General features: G+C 41.4%; 1 protein-coding gene across 1 annotated transcript; it reads left to right on the top strand.

The window, feature by feature from the left end:
* Positions 1 to 15,544: 15,544 nt before the first annotated feature.
* On the top strand, positions 15,545 to 18,691 carry LOC110840341 (uncharacterized). Its single transcript, XM_087358866.1, has 3 exons — positions 15,545 to 15,596; positions 15,638 to 16,448; positions 17,907 to 18,691. The coding sequence occupies exons 1-2, from the start codon at positions 15,545 to 15,547 to the stop codon at positions 16,441 to 16,443; spliced, it is 858 nt and encodes a 285-aa protein (XP_087214992.1). The 3' UTR covers positions 16,444 to 16,448; positions 17,907 to 18,691.
* The last annotated feature ends 6,936 nt before the right edge of the window (positions 18,692 to 25,627 follow it).

The raw sequence follows: 25,627 nt of genomic DNA, 5'->3' as shown, positions 1-25,627 counted from the left end.
TATTGTTCTTTATGGCTTTATTAATGACATTACTTATGTTTCTACTTCAGTTTTCCTTACCCTGAAGTAGCTTTTTAATTTCACTTCTTCGTGACGTTTTCCAGAAACATTGCTCTGCTCCTATATCGCTAACTGAAAGATTAAATACACGACTGAATAACTGAATTATGCATCCGAACAGTCACGAAAGTTTATGTCACGTGCTATACTTAGAAGTACCTAAAGCTCAGTAACGTTTCTGTGAAATTTGTAAAAATATTTTATTTGTGACTGGTGCACAAATCCTTTTCCATTCTCTTTACCTACTCAGCATTCATTATCATCTTACTATCTCTTTCGACACTACATTACGTCAACCCTTGAGTGACAATCATTAAATGTCCTGAAAATAATTTAACTAATCAACATTAATTTTAATGAGATATATCTGTCTGAATTCTCCTGTTTCATCATCCGCAATAATTTCTATGAGCATCGCAGTAAATCTAACAGAAAAGTTATAAGAACTTCACAAACACGGTAAAGGTGCATTGAGTTTACTTGATGGTATCAGACATTTGGGCCAGTTAAATCCAGTTCACATTATCACAACCTATTTCTTAATGGGCTACATATTTTAATATTAGGCTCATCTTTCCATCTCCTTTTCGGTCTTCCAAGTGATCGCTTTCCATGAGGTTCGCCCGCCAAGGTCGTATCCAGTGTGTCGGTAAGACTGTTAGCACTCCTTCGTATTATAGAAGTCCTGGATTCTATTCTCCGGCCGGGGTTCAGATGAGATTTTTCGTAGTTGTAATCTGTTTCTCCAGACAAATATTGGCACTGTATAAGAAAATAGGGCACAATTGCTTCCTCTCAATCCCCCCTCCTCCAATTTATATTCACTCTTCCATTAGACATTATAGGAGTATAATTTATGCAATTAAGATACTACTAAATACACCTAAAATATGAACGAGGAAACAACAGAGATTGTTTACGCATTTCCTGCTCCTTCGATCTTAATTATCTTACATTCAGACTCATGATTGGTTAGTAATGTGCCAGAACATGGAGTACAGCAGTGATTTCAAAACATCTTGTCGTTATTCATAATAATGTAGGATTTGAAGTTTTCACAGCGACGAGTCTGAAGATTTCTGTCTTCTGGGTTGTTGCGCTGTGTAGTATGGTCGATGTTAACCAACGTTTCAGAGGTCATACTGCCTCCGTCATCAGGGCGATGAGTATGAAGATTTCTGTCTTCTGGGTTGTTGCGCTGTGTAGTATGGTCGATGTTAACCAACGTTTCAGAGGTCATACTGCCTCCATCATCAGGGCGATGAGTATGAAGATTTCTGTCTTCTGGGGTGTTGCGCTGTGTAGTATGGTAGAGGTCATCAGGGCGACGAGTCTGAAGATTTCTGTCTTCTGGGTTGTTGCGCTGTGTAGTATGGTCGATGTTAACCAACGTTTCAGAGGTCATACTGCCTCCATCATCAGGGCGATGAGTATGAAGATTTCTGTCTTCTGGGTTGTTGCGCTGTGTAGTATGGTCGATGTTAACCAACGTTTCAGAGGTCATACTGCCTCCATCATCAGGGCGATGAGTATGAAGATTTCTGTCTTCTGGGGTGTTGCGCTGTGTAGTATGGTAGAGGTCATCAGGGCGATGAGTATGAAGATTTCTGTCTTCTGGGTTGTTGCGCTGTGTAGTATGGTCGATGTTAACCAACGTTTCAGAGGTCATACTGCCTCCATCATCAGGGCGATGAGTATGAAGATTTCTGTCTTCTGGGTTGTTGCGCTGTGTAGTCTGGTCGATGTTAACCAACGTTTCAGAGGTCATACTGCCTCCGTCATCAGAGTATGAAGATTTCTGTCTTCTGGGTTGTTGCGTTGTGTAGTCTGGTCGATGTTAACCAACGTTTGAAAGGTCATACTGCCTCCATCATCAGGGCGATAAGTATGAAGATGTCTGTCTTCTGGGTTGTTGCGCTGTGTAGTCTGGTCGATGTTAACCAACGTTTCAGAGGTCATACTGCCTCCATCATCAGGGCGATGAGTATGAAGATTTCTGTTTTCTGGGTTGTTGCGCTGTGTAGTCTGGTAGATGTTAACCAACTTTTCAGAGGTCATACTGCCTCCATCATCAGGGCGATGATTATAAAGATTTCTGTCTTCTGGGTTGTTGCGCTGTGTAGTCTGGTCGATGTTAACCAACGTTTCAGAGGTCATACTGCCTCCGTCATCAGGGCGATGAGTATGAAGATTTCTGTCTTCTGGGTTGTTGCGCTGTGTAGTCTGGTCGATGTTAACCAACGTTTCAGAGGTCATACTGCCTCGGTCATCAGGGCGATGAGTATAAAGATTTCTGTCTTCTGGGTTGTTGCGCTGTGTAGTCTGGTAGATGTTAACCAACGTTTCAGAGGTCATACTGCCTCCGTCATCAGAGTATGAAAATTTCTGTCTTCTGGGTTGTTGCGTTGTGTAGTCTGGTCGATGTTAACCAACGTTTGAAAGGTCATACTGCCTCCATCATCAGGGCGATAAGTATGAAGATTTCTGTCTTCTGGGTTGTTGCGCTGTGTAGTCTGGTCGATGTTAACCAACGTTTCAGAGGTCATACTGCCTCCATCATCAGGGCGATGAGTATGAAGATTTCTGTTTTCTGGGTTGTTGCGCTGTGTAGTCTGGTAGATGTTAACCAACTCTTCAGAGGTCATACTGCCTCCATCATCAGGGCGATGATTATGAAGATTTCTGTCTTCTGGGTTGTTGCGCTGTGTAGTCTGGTCGATGTTAACCAACGTTTCAGAGGTCATACTGCCTCGGTCATCAGGGCGATGAGTATGAAGATTTCTGTTTTCTGGGTTGTTGCGCTGTGTAGTCTGGTAGATGTTAACCAACTCTTCAGAGGTCATACTGCCTCCATCATCAGGGCGATGATTATGAAGATTTCTGTCTTCTGGGTTGTTGCGCTGTGTAGTCTGGTCGATGTTAACCAACGTTTCAGAGGTCATACTGCCTCCATCATCAGGGCGATAAGTATGAAGATTTCTGTCTTCTGGGTTGTTGCGCCGTGTAGTCTGGTAGATGTTAACCAACGTTTCAGAGGTCATATTGCCTCCGTCATCAGATCGCCCTGATGACGAAGGCAGCAAGAACCTCTGAAACGTTTGTGGAAATCTTCCAGACTACACGGCGTATTAATCCAGAAGACAGAAATCTTCATAATAATGTAATCTCGCAAAAAGCACTGCAACTGTGGAAAGGACAAACAGACAGAAAAAAGTAGGATTTGAGGTTTAGACGACGCAACAACCCAGAAGATGTCCATCATCAGATAAAGAGGTCTCGACAAGAAAACAAGACTAAGATCCTTATTTAAAACTGGCTTTCATAACAAAAGGCGCCATAGCTCGTGACAGTACGTATTTACTTTGGCCTACTAAGCGTGAGTTCTCTGTCCGCCGCAAAAGAAAAACAAAGAATACAGCAGAATACTAACCAACTTCAGAGAGCAATGTCAGCCTTGAGGAGATTATTGTTTCTGAACTAGTCTAGAAGTTCGCTTACTTTTATGGAGTCCGGTGATTCATGATCATCTTCTCAACAGTCCGCCACCATTCCCAGTTCTACACCACAATCTGCCACCCAACTGCTGTAAGATCCAATTTAATATTATCTCCCTTACATATGTATTTGTCTCCTTCAGTGCTTAATCGTGGTTTCTAAAGGGGATTAAAAAAAAGAAACGAATAATTAGAAAGTAGAAGCCCTGGTCTCAAGCACACACAGAATTTAAAAAATAAAGCTCACAAGATGGCGAATAGTCGACAAGCGTATGTGAGTGGCAAGTCTTCGAGGACAGAGTCGACTTTTGGATCTGTAATTTCTGTAACAGTACACTATAAGCCATCAAATCTATTGCAAACTACTATTACCGAAATGTATCCTGAAAATCTCAAGGTCTCTTGAAACAACGTTTAGGTAAAACTTGTCAGGCCGTACAGAATAACTGAGCATGCGCAGAAGTGATAGAATCGTTGCATTTTTAAGACGAGGCTTCAAATTGTTGATTTTTCTCATGCACTTAAACGTATGGTTTTAAATCTCTGATTCTCAACCGGCGTGTCGCTAAAATTATCTAATAACTGTTAATATATCACATTATGGTCCTAATATGGTCCCCTGACCAACTCATTGTGAATTTTACACTATTGGGTGATGTGACTGGACTTGTCATTTCGAGACGTATTTTTAACCATTAAGACATGTCCGAGAGTCTCATGTTTGATTACCTCTGTAATATATAATAATCTGCTACAGCATTTCTATATGGACTTCGTCAATGTAAAGCAAAAAACATAACTTGGAATCATACGGTAGGAATTTTCCCTCTCCTATATTAGGATCTCACATGGAACGCAATTTTGTGATCGCCTCCGTGCGTCTGTCAGTTACCTCTGGACCCACCACGCAGAGACTTTCGAAAATCCCAACTGTGCCAATATTCTGCACACACTGGCTTCTGCAATGTCCGATCGGGGTTACAATTGTTTCACAGTTATGCGTCTGTCCGCCATGATCATGTTGTTCACCCTCTCAACATTGGCGTCCGTCCGCGCTGACTGTGGCCTGCTGCTGCGAGGCAAATCCGCGAGGCAAATCCCGAATGTTTGCATGTCAACCTTTGCCTGATGTTCTTTGTGCCCAGCGGCTAACTGTCCTGCGATCGACAGTATCCTCCTCGTATACCTCCTGCAATCACTTGTGGATGTTTCCTACTGTCTCGTTCTCACACACCAGGAACTCGACAACAGCAAATTGTTTCTGACGAACGTCAAGGACAGTGTTATTTGCTGGAGAAGGATGAACTACGTTTTAATAGAAGCGGGATGAATGTATCTGTGCTCTATGTGAAAAGCAACACGGTATAATAAAAGGGGATTTTTTTAAAAAAAATATATAGTGCATTATTTTTGGAGTGACCCTCGTAAAATTGTGGTTATAAAATTTATTCTCAAATATTATTAAGATGATTCAATTCAAGACAATAGGATTGGTAGTAGCACGGGGGAAATATAAATTCATAGACTGAAAGAAAGACAACTTTTAGAAGACCTAAACATAAATGGCTGTTTTGGAATGGATTTTAAAGAAGTAGCCCGAGAGTGCCGATAGGATTCACCTGCTCAGTTTTGATTAAAATAGCGGAATTTGTGAACGTGGTAATGAATCGTCTGATTTCACGAAAAAAGGGAAATTTGTTCGCTTGTTGAGAAACTGTTAGGTCCTTAAGGACTCAAATATAAACACAAATAAATATGTTGCTAGGCCTAAATCACTCACTAGTTTAATACGTCTTACGAGTCCTGGGTATTTATTTTTATTACAAATTGTGGTTATACTATATATAAATATTCTAAACCACATTATCAAAGTACACATTCTACCAAAATTATTTTATGTATTTCAGTATTTTATTTTAATTATCTTGAAAACTACACTTTATGGGTTATCAGGGAAATGGTACATATTACCCACGTCACAGGCTTTCTAAACACATATTTTCTTACCGTTTATAAATATTAAAAAAAACTACTTATTTAAGACTTCATGTGTAGCGATAGTCCAGTAGTGTGAAATTTAATGTTATTTCCAGATTTAAATCAGGACTCGACATTCCATGTTTAATTAATATCAAAACGTTAAGTAAAAAACTGTTGCATTCCGACATATTGACAGACGGAGAAGGTGGTAAGAGGTAAAGTATACTTGCTAAACTTACTGGTCGACTCATAAGTAATATATTTACTGTGTCACACACTAAAGATTTGCTATGCTAACGTCACCCTCGTATCCCGTGGCACAGCAAATATTAATAAATGTTAACTCATATCCACGTTACGTTCAATAAACCATCACATTAAGAAAACGAGTTTTCTTAAACAGCGTTGACCAGCTGATCTTATGGGCGGGTCACGTTCTCTTTGTGGTACGAAGTGCATTTTTTTAATGTTATCCGTAAGGGCATCGACTTTACAGGATTAACCAGTCTTATAGATATTGAAATGTCCAATTACAGGTTCTGACCTAAGACACTTAGAATGTAGACCATGGCAGCCGTTGCCAAATTTCAAGGTCAAATGGGAACAGAGGAAACTGAGGATGTTTAAAACTAGTTGCTGGCAATTTTTTGTGTACATAAAACTTGATGATTTGACATTGACCTCTGTCGTTGCATCTTTGCTGCCTAACATGGCACTGTGCCAGTATCGTGGCCCACCTGGGGCAGGTCTGACGTAAGACCGTACCGATGCTTGGCCGAACCTGATTTCCTACAAGCACTCAGCTCATTCTACTGAGGATAACTATTATTATGATATTTATTTCTAACCAGATGTTAATTCATCCTTTCATTATACCTATTGATGTGGGTTAATGTGATAACATTGCGTTTAAGAGTACGTTTACTTCGATGTCGACCAAAAAACTTCACGTTATTTTACGGTGCCCCCAGCATACCTCGGCGCCCCTGTTCGGAACCACTGTTTTACGCAAATACCGATATCTTAAGCAAATTCTAACTTCCTTATCCCTTGCATTTTACCTTTCCTAAATCATCAGATCAGCTGCTTTATCACTGAATAGTCAGTGTCAGTATCGGTGGTGGAAATCCAAAAAGAATTAGGCTATTATAAATAACTTTCGGAATATAGGATTTGAGGTTTTCACAGCGGTGGGTCTAAAGATTGCTGTCTTCTGAGTTTTTGCGCCTTGGAAATCTACCAGACTACATGGTTCAATAACCCAGAAGACAGCAACCTTCAACTTTCAAAAAAAATCCTCACACATTAATTTTATTGGTCTTTAAATATTTAGATAAAATATTATTGCACAATGTACATACTATCTTAGGACTGAGGTACTAATTTTCACGAAAAAAAAAGTGGTAGTGGAACCACGGTTCCGGAGAATTTTTTACGTAAATACGTCTATACGGGAAGAACGTTTATATATTGACTTTATTCTAAATATTTACTTTATACATGCTTTACAATTGAGTAAATTTTGATTAAGACATTGCTTATTTAACCTGAATTAAGATGGGCCTGTGGTAGCTGAAATATGTTATAAAATTTGTACATTTTAGAGTATCAACATTTCGTGCAAACACCATATCTATACAAGATTTCGATCTAGTAGTACTACATTCAGGATTTGACATCAACATTAAGCCAAACGTTTCCTCCATAAATGTGAGAAAGCTTTGATTTTCCTCCTTCTTTAAAACAATGTTAAAATCTCCTGTCAATATTATCGGCATTGTATTAGGATCTTCAGTGTCCATAACTGAAAACATCTTTGTATAATTTCTCAAATGACTCAAAATAAATCTCTTACAATCATCAATAGGTGTGTGGTTACAAATATACAGGGTTACAATTAAAACATTTTCACCATTGACCATACACTCTGGAGTTCATTATTTAATACTTCTATTTTTTAACGTTTTCTGAACTGTCTCATATATTCTGCGTTATGGAGTCTTTTAGCTTCAATGTCATCCAGCTTGTACATATTATGACGCAACAAACTAACGCAACAACAGATTACTTAATAGTTCTTATATAAGATAAGTACCTGTGATATTCTAAAACGTTTTTACCAGCACAAAATTATCTAGTCTACGACGCACTTCTTCTACAAGCGATTCACAGCTCAGCTCTTTCCGCAATAACGAAAGTAATGTAACACAATGCCAAGTAAACAGATGACGTTTCCTAGGTAACATAACAGTGCAGTTACACTTTTTCGTTTCCCTTTTTCGTAACACTTTTTCCCGAATGACCCTTCCTTATAGACGTATTTACGTCAAAAAGGGAAACGAAAAAGTGTAACGAATATAGAATTCTCAATAAGCAATTAGTGCAAGTTAATGCTTCCACATCATTAGCAAGTACAATCGTTCCTTCAAGAATCGCACAACCAAGGTATGACAACGCAACAGAATATTTTCATAAGCAATTTATGCGTGACGAACAGAGAGCAGGCAGAGTGGCTATCTACGAGAAACATGGAGCAACTACCATGGCTACCCCACATCTGTTGATGAAGTTCCTAAGGAGGATGGAGCAGATTACAGAATAACTGCAGCTGAAAACAGAGGTGATATCTGTGCGGCAGAGTGTATGGTCAATGGTGAAAAAGTTTTAAATTGTAACCCTGTATATTTGTAACCACACACCTATTGATGATTGTAAGAGATTTATTTAGAGTCATTTGAGAAATTATACAAAGATGTTTTCAGTTATGGCCACTGAAGATCCTAATACAATGTCGATAATATTGACAGGAGATTTTAATATTGATTTAAAGAAGGAGGAAAATCAAAGCTTTGTCACATTTATGGAGGAAACGTTTGGCTTAATGTTGATGTCAAATCCTCAATGTAGTACTTCTAGATCAAAATCTTGTATAGATATGGTGTTTGCACGAAATGTTGATACTCTAAAGTGCACAAATTTTATAATATATTTCAGCTACCATAGGCCCATCTCAATTCAGGTTAAATAAGCAATGTCTTAATCAAAATTTACTCAATTGTAAAGCATGTATAAAGGAAATATTTAGAATAAAGCCAATATATAAACTTCCTTTCCGTATAGACGTATTTACGTCAAATTCTCCGGAACTGTGGTTCCACTATCAATTTTTTACTCAGGTCCCGTCGAGATATCTGAATCTGAAAGACAGTCGATAAATATCACGACGTTTTGATAAACTGAATGTAATTAAGCGAGCAGAGGAACGAAAGCTTATTAAATATGAATTTACTAGAGTAGAATAGAAAATTGGTAAACCCCAAGTGCGCGCAGCAAAAACACGAACGTGTCGCGATTGTGTAAGAACTACTGACTTAAAAACAAGAAATTCTTAGATTTTGAAAACAACCCCAACCAGCAAGTATATAAGGAAGATTGTCAGCCACAAAAATACATACATTTTCTTCTCCAGGAGCGAAGCAGCCACAGCGCGACAATGAAGGCGGGAGTAGCAGTAAGTATTCGATCACACGTTGCGTTTCGTACAATCTAGACAAATGAAAATCTAGGAAAGGACAAACCGTGTCTAGTTTGTCTTTATAATCAATCAATTTTTTACGCTCCCAGAGCCATACTTAGCTGGGTTTCTAGTCAAAATATCTGCACTGAGGGTCAGAAAATTTTCTGGTCCTTTAACACGTATTTTAGCTGGTATCTACGAAATCGATTACTTTAGCAAACTACTATTTTCTTCATGTCCATTTCATGGTAAAAATCACTTTTCTCCTTCTATACTGTGTCACTAAACGGCAATAAGTGAAGGCAAGCTTACAGTAACTGAAAGATTCTGGAATCACTACAGAAAATATTAATCGTTAAGGTCGACATATTTCTTATAGGCCAACATCCCTGTACGAAGAAACCTTAAACGATACAGCACTCGTCTCAAAAAAGTAAAATAATAGCCAAACCACGAGCATAAGATTCCACTCATTATATATTCACTCTAAATTTCTGTCCGTATTATGATAATATTTATACGAAATAAAAAGGGAAATTTTTAGGCGCGCTTAGGAAAAGAAATGACGCTATTCTTCAGAACGTACAACATTAAACATGCTCTAAAATATTATATTAATTTCAAAGCGTTATTAAAATCGACCATCCAAAATTTCTAGTAGGAAAAACGCGTTCTCTTTCTAAAGTGTAATGGAATATTACGTCAAATTGGTCAATATGATAGGCGTGTGCTAATAATCGCACGAGATATGCAAAGCTATGAAAAACAGCGCCTGTGGGCATGTGTGTGTTTTGTTAAAAGTTTACAGAATGTTTCAAAAAAGTAGGACGAAATGCAAACAATATGTTCAGGGAGTCGAGACGATTAAGAAAGTTTCTGTGGACGTAGGTCTGAAATTACTTATAAATAAGTCATATGCAAATGTTTCTTAACAACATTACAAAAGTAATCATAATAATAATAAATATTGATAGCAGCTAATAAAAGTTGTCTGGAGTGTCAGGATTAAAATAATATTTTAATTAGAGAATTGGAAACGATTTACAAGGAAGCTACCATGGCCAAATTTAAGTTTTACAGTGTCTTTACCCCTTCGAAGGAATAAGAAAGACCACGAAATGCCTGTCAGGATAACTGGTCTTCGGGCCGATATTTGAACTTGCGGCCTCCCGAGTGGTAACTTGTCGACTGCCCGCTGACTCGCGTTCTACCCCGCTGTCAGGCAGTACGTGCACTTCACAACCGATCATTTTCTCCATTCTCCTTCCAGGAACGGTAATGTAGAATGTGATGAAGACAAACACGATCTACACAAAACATCCGTGTTATAAATCTGTTTTCTTGTAGCTACCGTGCTCGGGGCAAGTTCTGCCCTTTCTTTTTTCCTCGCGGGTAATAAATTGAAACGTCATGGAAATTTATTAAACGTCCTGCTAAATTATGTCTATTATTTCAAACAGGTTCACACATTACTCAACAATTTTCTTTTATAAAACTAATCGGTGACATAATATACATTGCTTTGGCTTCAGTAATCGTTCATTATCAAGAAAATGAAAAAGGCTCCCGAGTGGTTGGTACTCCTGCTTCATCTTGAAGAAATCTCGGGTTCAAATACCTCCCCGGACACCAGCTATCATGATTGAAGTTTTCATGGTTTTCCTCAGTCCTTGAAGATTAATGCAAGGAGAAGGTCTTCAATTGCGTTTCTCATTAATTTTGAATTTGCCTTCCTATAATTAATGGGTTTATTATCTGATCTACTGACAGCGTCGGTAAATGTTCTGCAAATACATAAACGAATAATATTAAATTTAATTTCTGTCAGTACGTTTCGCACGGGTCTCTCAAAGTGTTTATCAGGACGGGTTCTATTTCTTGATTTGACATTTCTAACACGATGACGTGCTACTTGGGGCCCGGTGGATACTTCTTGCTAACCCATAATTTGTACTGATAATTCCCGAACTGCGTTCCACGAAGCGCTGTTGTTCCGTCAGCTGTTTCCTTTGGATTTTTCTATTTATCATCTCTAAGTACAAAATTCATATGCCGATATAACTCAAGTGTTTGCTGGAACTAGACAAGGAAATCTCCCAGATACAAGTTGAGAATAAGATTGAAGGACTGTTAATATGTGTACTCAGCCATCAAATGAACATGTCGAGTAATTGGTGGTGGGTTTATTGTTTGATTACTACCTTGTCAAAGTTCACGGGTAATCTATGATGAAATTCTAGTGGAATAATTAGCATTATTGAATTGTTATCCAAGTACTTTACTTTTCTTTGCCAATCACCACACTATAAGATCTCCACACTCATCTTCCATTATGAGAAGTCAATTTGAGGTCCTTTACGCTAAGGGATTCTATCTCAACCCACTCCGACAGTCGCCATTAACGTATCCAACCCACAGGGACTGTCTGAAGAAATCCGTCTTCCAGGTTGTAGCGTCGTGTATCTGGTAAAAGCTTGCCGACGTTTTAGAGGTTCTTGCTACCTCGATCATCAGGGCGATAATCGCCCTGATCATGGTCTGGTAAACTTCTACCAGACTACACGACGCTGCAACCCAGAAGACTGCCATCTTTCAGACTCAGCGTCGTGGAAACCTCAAATCCTACTTAATAGGAATGTAATCCATACATCGTTCTTACCCATAGTTCTTGTATTAAAGAATCGTTAATTGCAGAATCTCTCATATAAACGTATTGTTTTCTTGACAACATAGCTCGCAGACTATAGGCCATACTAAAGCTAGCAGAAATTTTTTTCCATTACAGTTTTCAGTGTACTGACATTGAAGTGAGTTCTAGAAGGCAGAGGCTGTGTAATTTGAAATAATTTAATATCTTCGTCTTTCCTGCGTTTCATATCCGAAACTACTCAACATATTTCGACTAAACCTAATGCAGCGAGTTACAAAGGGATTTAATTTAATTAGGTTACATGTCCTGAATTCATACGCAATAGCCCTATTTCCCTTAAAAAATACTGTCCGCGCTAACTAAAGAACTGTTACGTAACATAAACACAGATCTCGCTATAACTTAAAATTTTATCTCAAATTTCCCCTGTGTATTGATATGGTGAATTTTATCAAAAGGTCAAACGATTTAAGACTGCAGCGTATGTCCTGTGGTTTCTGTAGTGTGGTTAGCTTTATATTACAAATTTTTATGTAAGCTATGGGCCACATAAACACATGAGCCCACTAGTATAGCCCTGTGCACACGGCAAAGAACGTCTTTGGCAAATACTTGTATCCCAAAAAGATGTATTCACATATTCATGCATGAAATAAAAATATTTTAATAAACTAAATAATTACAAACATCAGCATTGTTACTTCGTGAAAAGCTAAACTAATGTAGCTTCTTAAAATGACCACCGTTACCTTTTTCACACGGTTTACAGTGGTGAACAAAAGACTGACAAGCGGCCACAAAAGTTGCTGCTGTGTTCACATCTTTTTGGGACACTCTGTGCTTCAAATTTCTGTATAGAAAATCCGCGTAAAACTACATTATTCATAATTGTCCGGTTGTTTTAATTATTAAAGGTAATATACATTGACTGCATTTTTACATTATGTAGATTAGTAATATTGCATGATAATTTGAGCTAAGCCTAAATTTTATTTGCACTGAGATAAGCGGAATCACCGCTTGCTGAAGAACCAACATTTCCTGTTCCTTCCACTTTTTCACCGGGTCTAGTTATTGCTGTGGTTTGCCTCTAGGTTCAGCCCAGCAAAGACGCCCAGTGTCATGGCAAATTGTGTTCGCTTTGAAGTCCTTAAACTTGCCGTTTTGCTTACTTTAAGCCTGAAGATTTCTGTCTTCTGGGTTGTTGCGCTGTGTAGTCTGGTCGATGTTTACCAACGTTTCAGAGGTCATACTGCCTCCATCATCAGGGCGATGAATATGAAGACTTCTGTCTTCTGGGTTGTTGCGCCGTGTAGTCTGGTCGATGTTAACCAACGTTTCAGAGGTCATACTGCCTCCGTCATCAGGGCGATGAGTATGAAGATTTCTGTCTTCTGGGTTGTTGCGCTGTGTAGTATGGTCGATGTTAACCAACGTTTCAGAGGTCATACTGCCTCCGTCATCAGGGCGATGAGTATGAAGATTTCTGTCTTCTGGGTTGTTGCGCTGTGTAGTATGGTCGATGTTAACCAACGTTTCAGAGGTCATACTGCCTCTGTCATCAGGGCGATGAGTATGAAGATTTCTGTCTTCTGGGTAGTTGCGCCGTGTAGTCTGGTCGATGTTTACCAACGTTTCAGAGGTCATACTGCCTTCGTCATCAGGGCGATGAGTATAAAGAATTCTGTCTTCTGGGTTGTTGCGCTGTGTAGTCTGGTCGAAGTTAACCAACGTTTCAGAGGTCATACTGCCTCCGTCATCAGGGCGATGAAACGGTAAAATTCTACCAGACTACACGGCGTAACAACCCAGAAGACAAAAATCTTCATACTCACCGCTGTGATAACCTCAAATCTTACATTCTTTAAGCCTCTTCGTAAACCGTAAACAGAAGCTTTATTTCCGTGGTTTGTTCGCACGTGTTTTCGAATGATGACGAAGGTATAACTGCTTCATCAGTATGCGTACTCCTGACCACTTCTGTACTGAGTCAGAAAATCAACATTAGAAGAACAAATTGCTAAGAACAGAAGTTTAACGTATACACAGTTCTTATATACATGATCCGATCTTTAGTTTGGTGTAACCTTTATTGGGTTTTTCGTTTGGTCCATTTAGCAAAGGTTATTGTTAGGGGGTAGTACACAGATAGAAAATAAATTCTTACATCCAGCAGACAATCGAATTTCAATAGATTAACAGTAAACAGCTGTCTGTAATAACTCAATGCTCAACGATAAGATAAATTCACCTCCTGCTACCACAGAAGTAAACTGCTACAATTAAAAGCACTAGGTACTCTTTGAACACACCAGTTTCGGTATTCGTCTTTCTTCCATGCTTTCTACATGTTCTAGCCAATCCTCATCTTGTGCCTGTTTTCTTAAAGACAAACGCACACACAAATTTCGTTCAGCCTCCAGTCCACTTGGCACCACTTGATAGACGCTTCCAGACGATGTTTTAGAATTGCATAATAGCAGTTCAAAAGACAGAACTCACCTGAACAAGTGTCTCCTTCTGGTAAGTTTCATTGTCTTCAGTTCCCAGTAACACGCAACCATCGGAACAGGTCGATGGATTATTGTCCGAACATTGTGCTTTTTTCACATTTCAATTTCCTGTCTATATCAACATTGAACTCAGGATTTAAGAGCTGCTTGATTTCGGGACCTCAAATTCGATGTGATACGTCTTCGAAAAACACGAAAATTATGCAGTAACACGCACTCTAAGCCTGCAATTTTGCTTCGCCCGTTCTCCTATATTTTATAGCTCAGTCATTAAGTGACTGACTACGGACTGGACGACAGGAGTTCGATCCCCGAAAGCGTCAAATGATTCTCCCTCTAGCCTCTGCGTCCAGACCGGCTCTGGGGCCCACACAGCCTCCTCTACAATGGGTACCGGGGTCCTCTTCCGGGGGTAAAGCCGGCTGGGGCGTGATGCTGACCACTCACCCCCATCTAGTGCCGAGGTCAAGAATGAGTAGGAGCTATATTTCCACTCCTCCCAAGCGCGTACATGGCGTATAGTGGGACAGCTTTTTTTAACATTGAATTTGTTCGCTAATCTTCATGAAGGCTTACGCAAATTTCGAAGGACAGTCCCTTACGCCATTAAGGTCGCTTTGTTTGCTTTCTGTTTATTCGCATCTGTCTGAAGCGCATGCAAGAGTCCGTCATGGCAACAGCACGTTCTAAAGAGATACAAGACGCATGTATTAAAATTTACTATGGATTCAATTATGGAGGGTCAAGGTTCTGCCGAGCACGTAGCTCCCTTGACGCTCAAGTGTCAAAAGCTGATGGCACTTTCCCATTTTTCTTTTTCGTTCATGTGAATCCAATAACTGCTTAGCTAGTTAATAAAACTCATCCTCTTACAGAACCCGAAGATTTATTACAGTCTTCACAACATCCTGACACTGCTATTTAGTTTGTGCCAGAAGAATCCAGCAAACCCTGTCCTCATGGCATACTTTTTAAGATTCAGTTTAATATCCTATTATCCTGCCATCTGAGGTCTTTTAACTGTTCTTTCCCCTCAAATTCGGTAAACACTTCTCATCCCACCCATGCTTACTACATTCTCCGCCCATCTCTTCCTCGAGGATTTTAAGACTTACTTGATTAAGCTTATTAAGCAACTTTCTCTAGCCAGATCCAGACCTTTCAAACAGCCCGGGTCCTTGTCTTCTGTGACAGGTCGTTCTGCTACTGATCAGCCTCACGTGTTGGACAACGGCGCTGAAAACGAAAGTTCCAGTAGCCGCCGCTAGGTTCGCCGCTCTTGTGCCTCCCCCGGTGCCAGTGTTTGCTGGGCTGACGACTCCCGTTTCGGATGGACAGGAAGGTTCCCCAGCACCAGCCGCAGGCATCTACGCGCCCGCGCCGTCTGCAAGAGCCCCTGTAGCAGAGTACGGTCCACCCCCAGCACCGCCACCTCCTCCCCCTCCCCCACCGCCCCCACCAAAGCCTCCAGTACCGGTTTATGGACCACCCGCACCACCTCCTCCCCCACCACCGCCTCCACCGCCACCACCATCTCCACCTAAGTTTATATACGGTCCTCCAAAAGCGCCAGCACCAGCTTACGGTCCACCAGCACCACCCCCTCCCCCTCCCCCACCACCGCCCCCACCACCGCCCCCACCACCGCCCCCACCACCGCCCCCACCACCTCCACCACCACCCCCTTCACCACCGAAGTTAGTTTATGGCCCTCCAAAAGCGCCAGCACCTCCACCACCTCCCCCGCCACCACCACCTCCCCCGCCTCCACCACCACCCCCACCTCCAGCACCTGCTTATGGACCACCTCCCCCGCCTCCACCACCACCACCACCTCCAGCACCTGCTTATGGACCACCTCCCCCGCCTCCACCACCACCACCGCCTCCAGCACCTGCTTATGGACCACCTCCCCCGCCTCCACCACCACCACCGCCTCCAGCACCTGCTTATGGACCACCTCCCCCGCCTCCACCACCACCACCACCTCCAGCACCTGCTTATGGACCACCTCCCCCGCCTCCACCACCACCACCACCTCCAGCACCTGCTTATGGACCACCTCCCCCGCCTCCACCACCACCACCGCCTCCAGCACCTGCTTATGGACCACCTCCTCCGCTTCCGGCGCCAGCATATGGTCCTCCCGCTCCGAAGATTTCAACGACTTCCGGTCCGCAGGACGTGGCCCTGAAGGTGGTTCCGACACCCAAAGTCCGCTCCACGTGATAACGGTTTGTAACTTGTGGTGTCGTAACCCAGAAGACCGCGGTTATAATTACAATGCTTTGTGCTCTGGTGAAATTCTAAAGCGACGGAGGCAGAGCGACTTAGGGCAACACAACAATGGTTTTAGAGGCAACTGTGAAGTCCAAAATTGTGATCCGAGGTCATTGTTCCAACGTGATTTAATTCTTGCTCGGTTAAAATTGTTGTAACAGTGTAAGTCTATGAAGTAATTTGGAGTATCGTCGTTCAAGTAGTTCAGTTGACAGAGCTACAACGCTGCTTTCAATTATGCCGAATGAAAAAAACTTCAAGCCCGAAGCAGACTGAAGCTTGTTTCGGAGGTTTCGAATTACGTATTAACTACAAACTAGTGCACCCTCCAAATTCATGCAGTTATCATAGGAGTGGCCAGTTCTGTGTTGTGTTAGGTAATATTCTATATTATCTAGGCTGCCAAATGTAGTTTCTGATTTACTGCTAACGAACAAGGCCCATTCAACCAGGAACTATTTTCTGTACTCCGTTCCCATCACTTGCAAATTTGAACAACAATAAATTTACGGTACGTAACAGTCCGTTTATTCCAACGGTTTCGTCAAATATAGTACAAGTTTTCTAAAAGCTGCTAATGGAAACACCATTTTTTAATATTTTCGGGCCCCTGTGAACGCAACTAAACGTATGTTGAACTATTTAACGAATTGGGTTTCATATGGACTAACACAAGCTCAGGCTCCTACAAGCCATATGTTTCGACTTTAAAATGTCATCATCGGGGCGTCGTTACAGATCAGAAGTTCATTTGATGGTCTATAAAAACAATATGACGTGACCATAATTTGAGTTAATAACCCACAATTATAATACTTCCGCGAAAGGTTCAATGGTCCGTAAAGCCACTAGTTAGAACTTCAGTAAAGATCGCATATACCAAATTTAACAATAATTAGCTTAATTGGAGTTGATTTGTTTGATCAAATCAGATTTTTATTTGCGGCATTTCTAAGTCTGTAAGCCTTTGGTTATTGAATTACGAAAATTGGCTTATTCTCTAGGAGTTTTTTTTTTAAAAAATTTTCATATCGAATAATCCTCAGGTGAAAATTTTATAGGTGGATTGAACTGGTTCAGATTGAGCCCAGTCGCATTTTTAGTATTGTTACTAGGTAGTTGTTGTTTATCGTGGTAGATGATAATGTATAAGTCTTCTGAGTGGTCTCTGGAGTTCTGGCGCCACCAGCGTGGTTACTATCGTCTCAGAGGAACGTATCGCGGTCATCTCAACTTCTCTCCTGAAGATGGAAGTCATACATTTCTCCGAAACGTTTATAACCACCTACAAGACTAAACGGCGTCCCAAAAGACTACATTCCAAAATTTTACCGTCGTGAAAACATAAAACATAACGCAGTTTATGGCAGATTGAAGCAAAGTCTCACCAGATCTTTGTCTCTTTGTTCAAGGTACATACTGAAGAACACTGTCTCCGGTGCATCGACAGTAAGACGACGGGCTTGGACATCCAGTGCATCAAAGTCTTTGTTTTCTAAACACGAGAAGGGAATCTTAGTTATGTTAGACCATAGGCATAGCTCGATTGTTTTCTTACATTGAGATAACCGTGACGTTTATCTATTTCTCGTTCATACTTATCTAAGGTGATAGAAAGTGCGTAAATTACAGCAGACTTTTATAATTATATCATAACAAGTTATCATTATTTTGGATATAACTGCCATGTACAATTACGTGTTAAATTTTCTGCATCGCATATTAACAACACTTTAAATACATTCGTTAATTTATGCGCTAGTTTGGAAGGAAAAAAGCTGGAAAAATACAAACTACTGTTATAAATCTTGTAATAAAACTTGTACGATCGATGAAGTGGCTCCAGAAACACGTTCTAGAGGAGACTTGCTTGTGAATTAGGTCAGAAAAGTCGTCAGTCTACAGTAAAGTGAAAGTTTTGTAACAGTTTAAAACTGGGGTAAATAAAAGTAAGAGCGTTCTATTTCATAGCTATTCAGGGAATTTCTACGGGTATATTATAATTTTAAGATCAGAAATTTGGTTTTAGGTGTATCTTATTTCGTATTTCATAGGTTTACGGAAATGCATACATAAATATCGCTATGAATATGGTTAGTGAAAAACAATGTAAATAAAATATGTTTTTCATTCGAGTTGAAGAATTTTGTAAATGTTTTATGTATCTAGAAATAAAAGCATAACATTTTGTGTGCAACCTGGATTTTGCTATGTATTCCGGATGTACCCCTTCTCGAAGGTATCACCACCTTGTCGAAGGCAATCTGCCGGGTGAGGAGGCTTGCGTGCTCAAATGACCCTTAGGGCTATGCCGGCCTGAGCTTCGGCTCATGGTAGGGTCACCCAAGCCGGACAGGTCTAAGGAGATGCGCTAGACTAAGAGTGATACCCTGGTCCTCCAGGTTGGGGGTTGGGTGTAGGGCTAACAATCTTTCACCTTTAAAAATATATGTGTTACGAAAAAATCAACCAAGCCTTGGATCAGGACGGACTCTTTGGCACGACCTTTTTTTTTACTGCTCCCCCAGTATTGTGAGGGTGATTAAGTCGAGAAGAGTGAGATGGGCGGGACATGTAGCGCGCATGGATGGGACAAGAGGTGTGCAACGGGTACTGGTTGGGAAACCTGAAGGGAAGAGACCGCTGGGGAGACCTAGACGTAGATGGGAGGATAATCTCAGGCGGGATCTATGGGAGATAGGATTTGAAGGAAACTGGATTTTGTTGGCCCAGGACAGGGTCCGGTGGAGGGCTTTGGTTAATTCGGTGATGAACCTTCGGGTTCGGTAAGCCATCTAGTTAGTTAGTTAGTTATTCGGGATGTACCAATTTGCATCACGACCGAAGAACTTCTGTGATTTTACTCAGAAATTCCAAACGAATTATTAACCTTTTACACTTTTTAATAGTCGTAGTAATTAGCATGTTTTATGGTGGGAGCTTCTGATAAGCATTTACGTACTTAGATAAAAATATCATTTTTACACCATTATTAAAGCATTTCAAATGACATGCCTAGTGAGTATCTCTACGAAGTCTTTTGTTCAGACTAACCTCTTGACTGTTTCCCGTTCCATTCGGGATTCTAACACACTTTTCTACGCAGAAAACTAAGTATGTCGCAACCTAGTTTCGTAATCCGTGACCTCATTTATGCAGCCCTCAGTGGCTGGGTTCCTGGAAGTTGACAGCGTGAGCAGAGACCTCTTCGAATCGTACGCAAGACACAGAAACTATGAGTAAATAGTCCCAATTCTTCACAACAGATGTCGCAAGGGGTCAGCAGCGATCATCAAGCAACGTAATTCAACTGTTATTCCACGGTGGTTAGAAGTACTTAAATCGCTAGTTAACTCGTTTAATCGTATGTTTGTCGATTTGTGCCCTGCGGAACGGTCACGTTTGTGGAAGCTGATTTCTTAATCTACATATCATCTACGTGTACTTTGGAATAAAGTGGTGGTTTTCTTAAACATTAAGGGGCAGCCCTTTCATTTTCCACAGCCATAATTTATTACTATTTCTTTTCAGTGTTCACCACCTTTTCTGGCTTACATCACACAAATGTTCGACTGATTCAGGGTTCCGCAATCTTTTCTTACATATCATAAGTTGTGAATAAGACATGACGGCATACAAGAAAGTTTCACGTTACGGAAAACGGGTACGAAAATTTAGGCCATAAATATTTATCTGCATATAAATCCTTGTCCTATAAGAATTCGGGCATGTGAAAATAAAACGTAACGCATGTCGAATAAAGATTTCGACGACAAACCTGTATGTGTATAAAAATTAATTCTGATTAATAGGTAATATGTCGTTTTTAACTGTAACGTGCAAATATACATATGCTTACAAAACTTCGAGGCACGTCTGAAATATTATGGCTGCACACTGATTGCGGAACCATTGATCTAACATAAGACCATGTCTCTGCTGAACTGTGTTGGTGCTGCTCGTCACCGATTGTACTAATTTTGCGCATCCATCTCTTGATTAATAAATTATTTTCTGAAACAAGAGACAGAGAATCCGATTTCTCTCACTGTTATGCACTATATGAGTGGGACTTCTACTGCCATAAAGTAAGTGCATATACCAACACTCACACGTGCACAGATTGAAAACGTGGAAACCAAGTAGGTACGGAATTAGTTCAAAGGAACAGAACTCGCATAGATCTCCATATTTTCTATAATTATACAGGCGAAGAGTATCATTTTTATAACCGTGGTATTCAGCATATTGGTTTTGCCTAATCCGATGTAGGTCTAAGCATCTGTGCCCAGCTATTTATTGATCTGTGACGTAAGTGTAAACATGTGTTGTTATGTGTGGTACGTAACCTCAATGCATTGGAAATAAATTTGGAGGTTTAGGTAAGTGATTAAGTACGGCATCTTACGTGCATCAGTAATAATATTTAATTATTAAATATTTGATTTTGTTTCTATAAATTTTGACTAAACAAGATGGGTGAAATTGCTTCTGTTAATATAAACACGTATTGAAGAAAATCATGTAGAAACGTACTTATGCTTTCCCTTATGAGTGAATTCATATTTTCTGTCATTCGTTTCGGACAACATAGACAAGTTTCAGACAGATTCTCATAGGACATGACCTGTATATGCTGATTGTTGACATCACTAGTTATTTGAAAGGTGCCTGCTATGCTGAAATCAAGTTATTCAGTACCTTTCCTATCTTCCATTGAAAGTTTGAATTTTTGATTGAAAAAATATTTCAGGACGTGCGTTCAGGCTACTGTATGCCCTCTGATCAATAATTATTCTTTATTTTTTGGAATATGTCACTTGCTAGTGTAGTAGTAGCAGAAACTGAATCAGGTATGGCACAACTGCATCACTAAGTATGAACATTCAAATTCAACACTGAATAAGCTGACATGTCATTCATGTGTTCCATTAGAAGCCTGTTTTCAAATTCTGAATCTCCTTTGCTTAATGTTAGAAGTGTTGCATGGTCCGGATATGGTATGTGGTTTACATCATATATAATTTGAACACTTTAAGAGTGTTTTCAATTAATGTTGTTTGCGGGTTCATGACATGCTGCTGCCCTTCCTTTCTTCAGGTAGTCAAAGTGTATTACAGTGCACAAAAATAATTGAAACTATATTCCTATGATTAACATGGATGTTGTGGTATAATAGCACAATATGGATTTTATGAAACCTGAACCTGATCCAGATAGAGAATCATACATAGCTTTTTTCTGCAATGAAAATGAGTTAGTTGGTATGAAAGAGAATGAGGATCCTCTTTTAATGAAATTCCCTGTTACAGATTCTGAGAATGAGGTGAGTCATCTGTCTGTCTATCCATCCATATGTCTGTAGTCACCTTGACAATAAAGTGTCTGTGACCACATATCATTACTCTTGAATACCTATTTTCTGCTTTTTAGTATATGCTTTAGTCTCTATACTTATAACTGTGTGAACATTCTTCTTCCTGTGGCTCTACAACCCAATGTGGATCTTGGCCGCCTCCTTTCAGAGGTTTCTTAGTCTTTGAAAAGTGCTTTTGTGAGTAGTAAGTGACCAGCCCACTGTCTCTGTCTCTGCTGTACCCCTGATTTTGTCTGCTAGCGCCATCTAGAGAATCAGGAGAGACATCAGTGAGAAATGGCCTCTGTTAATTCTGGTCCAGTGACTGAGGTTAGATCTTTATAGTGGACTTAGCTGATTAGATGCTTCTTACCGTTTCACCTGGGGACAGCAACATATCCAGTTTCAAAATACATGTTCTTTTGAATACCAGAGTATGTCCAAGAATTTATGTATGATTTGAGGTATTCACAGCGGTGAGTATGAGGATTTCTGCCTTCTGAGTTGTTGTGCGGTGTAGTCTAGTAGATCGCCCTGGTGACGGAGGCAGTATGACCTCTGAAACGTTGGTTAACATCGACCATACTACACGGCGCAACAACCCAGAGAACAGAAATCTCCAAGAATTTAGTAATCCCAAGTGTAACATGCCATTTAACATTGATTCAGATTCTTCTCTTTATTTTAAACAAAAAAAGTAAAGTGAGAAGTAAAGCTGTTCTGCTATACGCCATGTAGGCACTTAGGGGGAGAGGAGGTATAGCTCCTACTTATTCTTAACATCAGCACTAGATAGTATTGAGTGGTTAGCATAACGCCTCAGCTGCACTTACCCCCAGGAAAGGACCCCAGTTCCCATTGGACAGGAGGCTGGGTGGGCCCCAGAGCCAGTCTGAATGCAGAGGCTCTGCCCCCATCAGGGATCGAACCCCAGTTATCGAGTCTGTAGTCAGTAAATATATTGATTGAGCTGCCTCGGATCCTTTTATTTTAAATAAGACATTGGTCATCATTTTATGTCAGAATCTGTTTTCAACTAGCATGCAATCCACCAGAGAATGTAATTAAATTCCCCTCCATCATTGTCCAAAAACGTATAAAACAAATAATTTTTGAAAAATTTCACATACAAAATTTTTTCAAATATTTCAAAAAATTTTGGTTTTGTGAGCCTTTTAGACAATTTCCAGCATTTTTTGATTTTTTGAAAATTTTGAAATTTTTTCAAAACTCCCCAAGTGATGACTGGCAGACTCGGTTAATGCCTCTCCCTGTCTCTGCCGGTCACGACCTCTACCTCACCCGATTTTTGCCTAACTCGGTACCTGCCTCGACCCGCCTCGACAGGTCACCGTCTCTGATGGACCGTGTCTCAGCCTGTCTCGATCTCTGACTCAGCTGTCTCTGTCGGTCTCGGACTCTGCCTTGCGTGTTGTCTGCCGCATCCGGGCAATGCAGATACTGTCATACAGAGACCGGTTCGGGCAGAGACGGAGTCGGCACAGACAGCGTTCGTCAGAGAGAGAGTATGCCAGAGACCGGTTCTCGAAGGCATCCGGTGAGGGGGCTCTGCACGGACCGGTCTCTGTATGACAGTATCTGACGTGCCGTCTCTGCATTGCCCGGATGCGGCAGACAGCACGCAAGGCAGAGACCGAGTCCTGCAGAGGCCGGTTGGTACAGACACCGAGGCAGGCAGCAACCGCGCGAGATAGAGGCCGAGTCCGGCAGAGACAGGGTTAGTCATACACCGAGTTTAGCAGGCATCTCTTTGGGAGAGTTTAGAAAAAAATATTCAAAATTTTCGAAAAATCAAAAAATGCTGGAAATTGTCTGAAATGCACACAAATCCAAAAAACACTGAAAATGTTGAAAAAATTTAATGTGAAATTTTTCATTTTTTTTTGTTTTCTGCCCTTTTTGGACAATTTGCAGCATTTTTGTTTTTTAAAAGAAAATTGAAATTTTTCAAAATTTCCACCACCTGATGCCTTGCAAGACTGGTCTCTGTCGGACTTGTGCCAGTCCAGATCCGCGGTTCAATTCCCGAACGGACTGAAACTTGAGATGAGGGGTAAACCAGGCTTTGGCATATTAATCTGGTTTATATGAACGAAGGAGGTGTGATTAGATGATACTTGGTACACCTCACTTCAACAAAATTTGAGTGATTTTGTTAACTTTGGCATTGTCCAATGTATCACATTGGGAAAGAGAGTGGCGCCATCCTGGCGTGTGAAAGTCTCTTCCCCCGACATTCTGTCTAGTGACCGTTGGTCTGAGGTGCCCTTGTAGATGTAGAGTGACGGTTTCCAGATAACCACTGCTTCACTACGACTCGGACCAATGGAATTTGAATGTGGCTGTTCGGCACGTTTCCGACGTCATAAGTGACTTTTGGGGGGACGAATCGGATTGTCATATTCAATTCAAAATTCAAGAACAGTTACGTTGCGGGAATATATAAAGGGGATTGCGTTGGTACTCGCTCTCTGAAAGTTCAGCTCTTCAAGGCAAGCAGACAGTTTCTGCTTGATTCTTACAATTATAAATACAACAGCCGAATCATCGCGCTACCCTACAATCAGAATAACGTATTGTACAACAATGTCTCGAAAGGAAATAAAAGGTGAAACATCTCCAAGGTGACTTCGGTGTGGTCTGCAGTTGATCATCCCCACAGATTTCACGTCCTTGGCGCACGGCCGCTCCAACTATCACAGTCCCCGTATAATCCCTGAGAGTCGGAGAATCGTGCTTTCCGACAAACCCTACACCAATTATTATTCCTTATATCCTTCCGCATTATCCGAAGTTATATCAAGCTGTAACCGCAAGCAAACCGGGCACGCTACTGGGTTTGATCCCGGGGCAACCAGAGTAAGAAGAAAACAGTCAGCGGAAGGGCGGTTGCAGACTGTTTCTGATGTATTGTCTCTCTGACGAATGCGGTCTGTGCCTGACTCGGTCTCTGTATGCCACGGCTGTAACGTGCCACCTATAAAAACTCTGGTGCGGCAAACAACACGCAAGGGCGCATGCCCGAGGCCGAGATCCGTGAGGAGCTGGCCGCCATGCACATTGACGTGCAGGGGGTAATGCAACTCCGATCGAGGCGCCGGGTCATGGACCAGGGCGGTGAATGTTCTCTCACGCCGCACTTTATAGTGTCGGTAGCACGGGGCCCCGACGTGGCGAAGGTGCGTGCTCTAACCGAGATCTGCGGTCTGCGGGTCAAAGTGGAAACGTACGTCGCACCGAAGGGGCCCATGCAGTGCAAGCGGTCCCAACGCTTCGGACACATGAACCGAAACTGCGGTTATGCACCCAGGTGCGTGGCCTGCGGGGACGCCCACCCATCCGGGTCGTGTGTCACCTTCAAGCTGCAGCTGCCGGGGCAACCACACTGCCAACCACAGAGGTTGCTGTAAGTGGAAGGAAGCCAAGGCGGCCGCTGCAAAGCGTGCTAGAGGGGAACGCAGCCGAAAGGACGGCGTCTCCACGCGCCAGCTAAGCCTTCTCCGGAACAGGAGAACCTGGGCCCTGGCTGGAACCACGTGATCCGTGGTGGCCGCGTCCTCAAGGCTGAGGCTACGAAGAAACTCGCTTCAACGCCGTCCGGCGCCATTGCACGGACTGAGCGGCAGGCTGTCCCTAAGGACGGCAGTACCAAGCCCGCTCGTCCTGTAGTGCCGGTGGCAAATCCCACTGCACTGACCCTTGGGTAGGGTGGGGTCGGTCTTCTTGGGAGTGGGTGCGGTCCTCTTGGGAGCGGGT

This window comes from Zootermopsis nevadensis, unplaced genomic scaffold (genome assembly GCF_977971745.1).
Source record: "Zootermopsis nevadensis isolate Lab colony 2312 unplaced genomic scaffold, Znev_1.0 Znev_ptg000030l, whole genome shotgun sequence".
In the NCBI taxonomy this organism is placed as follows: Eukaryota; Metazoa; Arthropoda; class Insecta; order Blattodea; family Termopsidae; genus Zootermopsis; species Zootermopsis nevadensis.
The sequence above is the reverse complement of the archived record's forward strand: the minus strand, read 5'-3'. Positions and strand labels throughout refer to the sequence as shown.

What these genes read in the sequence shown, in the direction of transcription:
- LOC110840341 (XM_087358866.1), top strand. Translation starts at nt 15,545, where the DNA reads ATGGACAGGAAGGTTCCCCAGCACCAGCCGCAGGCATCTACGCGCCCG. An exon ending in GGCATCTACGCGCCCGCGCC is followed by an intron (nt 15,597 to 15,637) that starts GTCTGCAAGAGC and finishes GTCCACCCCCAG; the next exon opens with CACCGCCACCTCCTCCCCCT.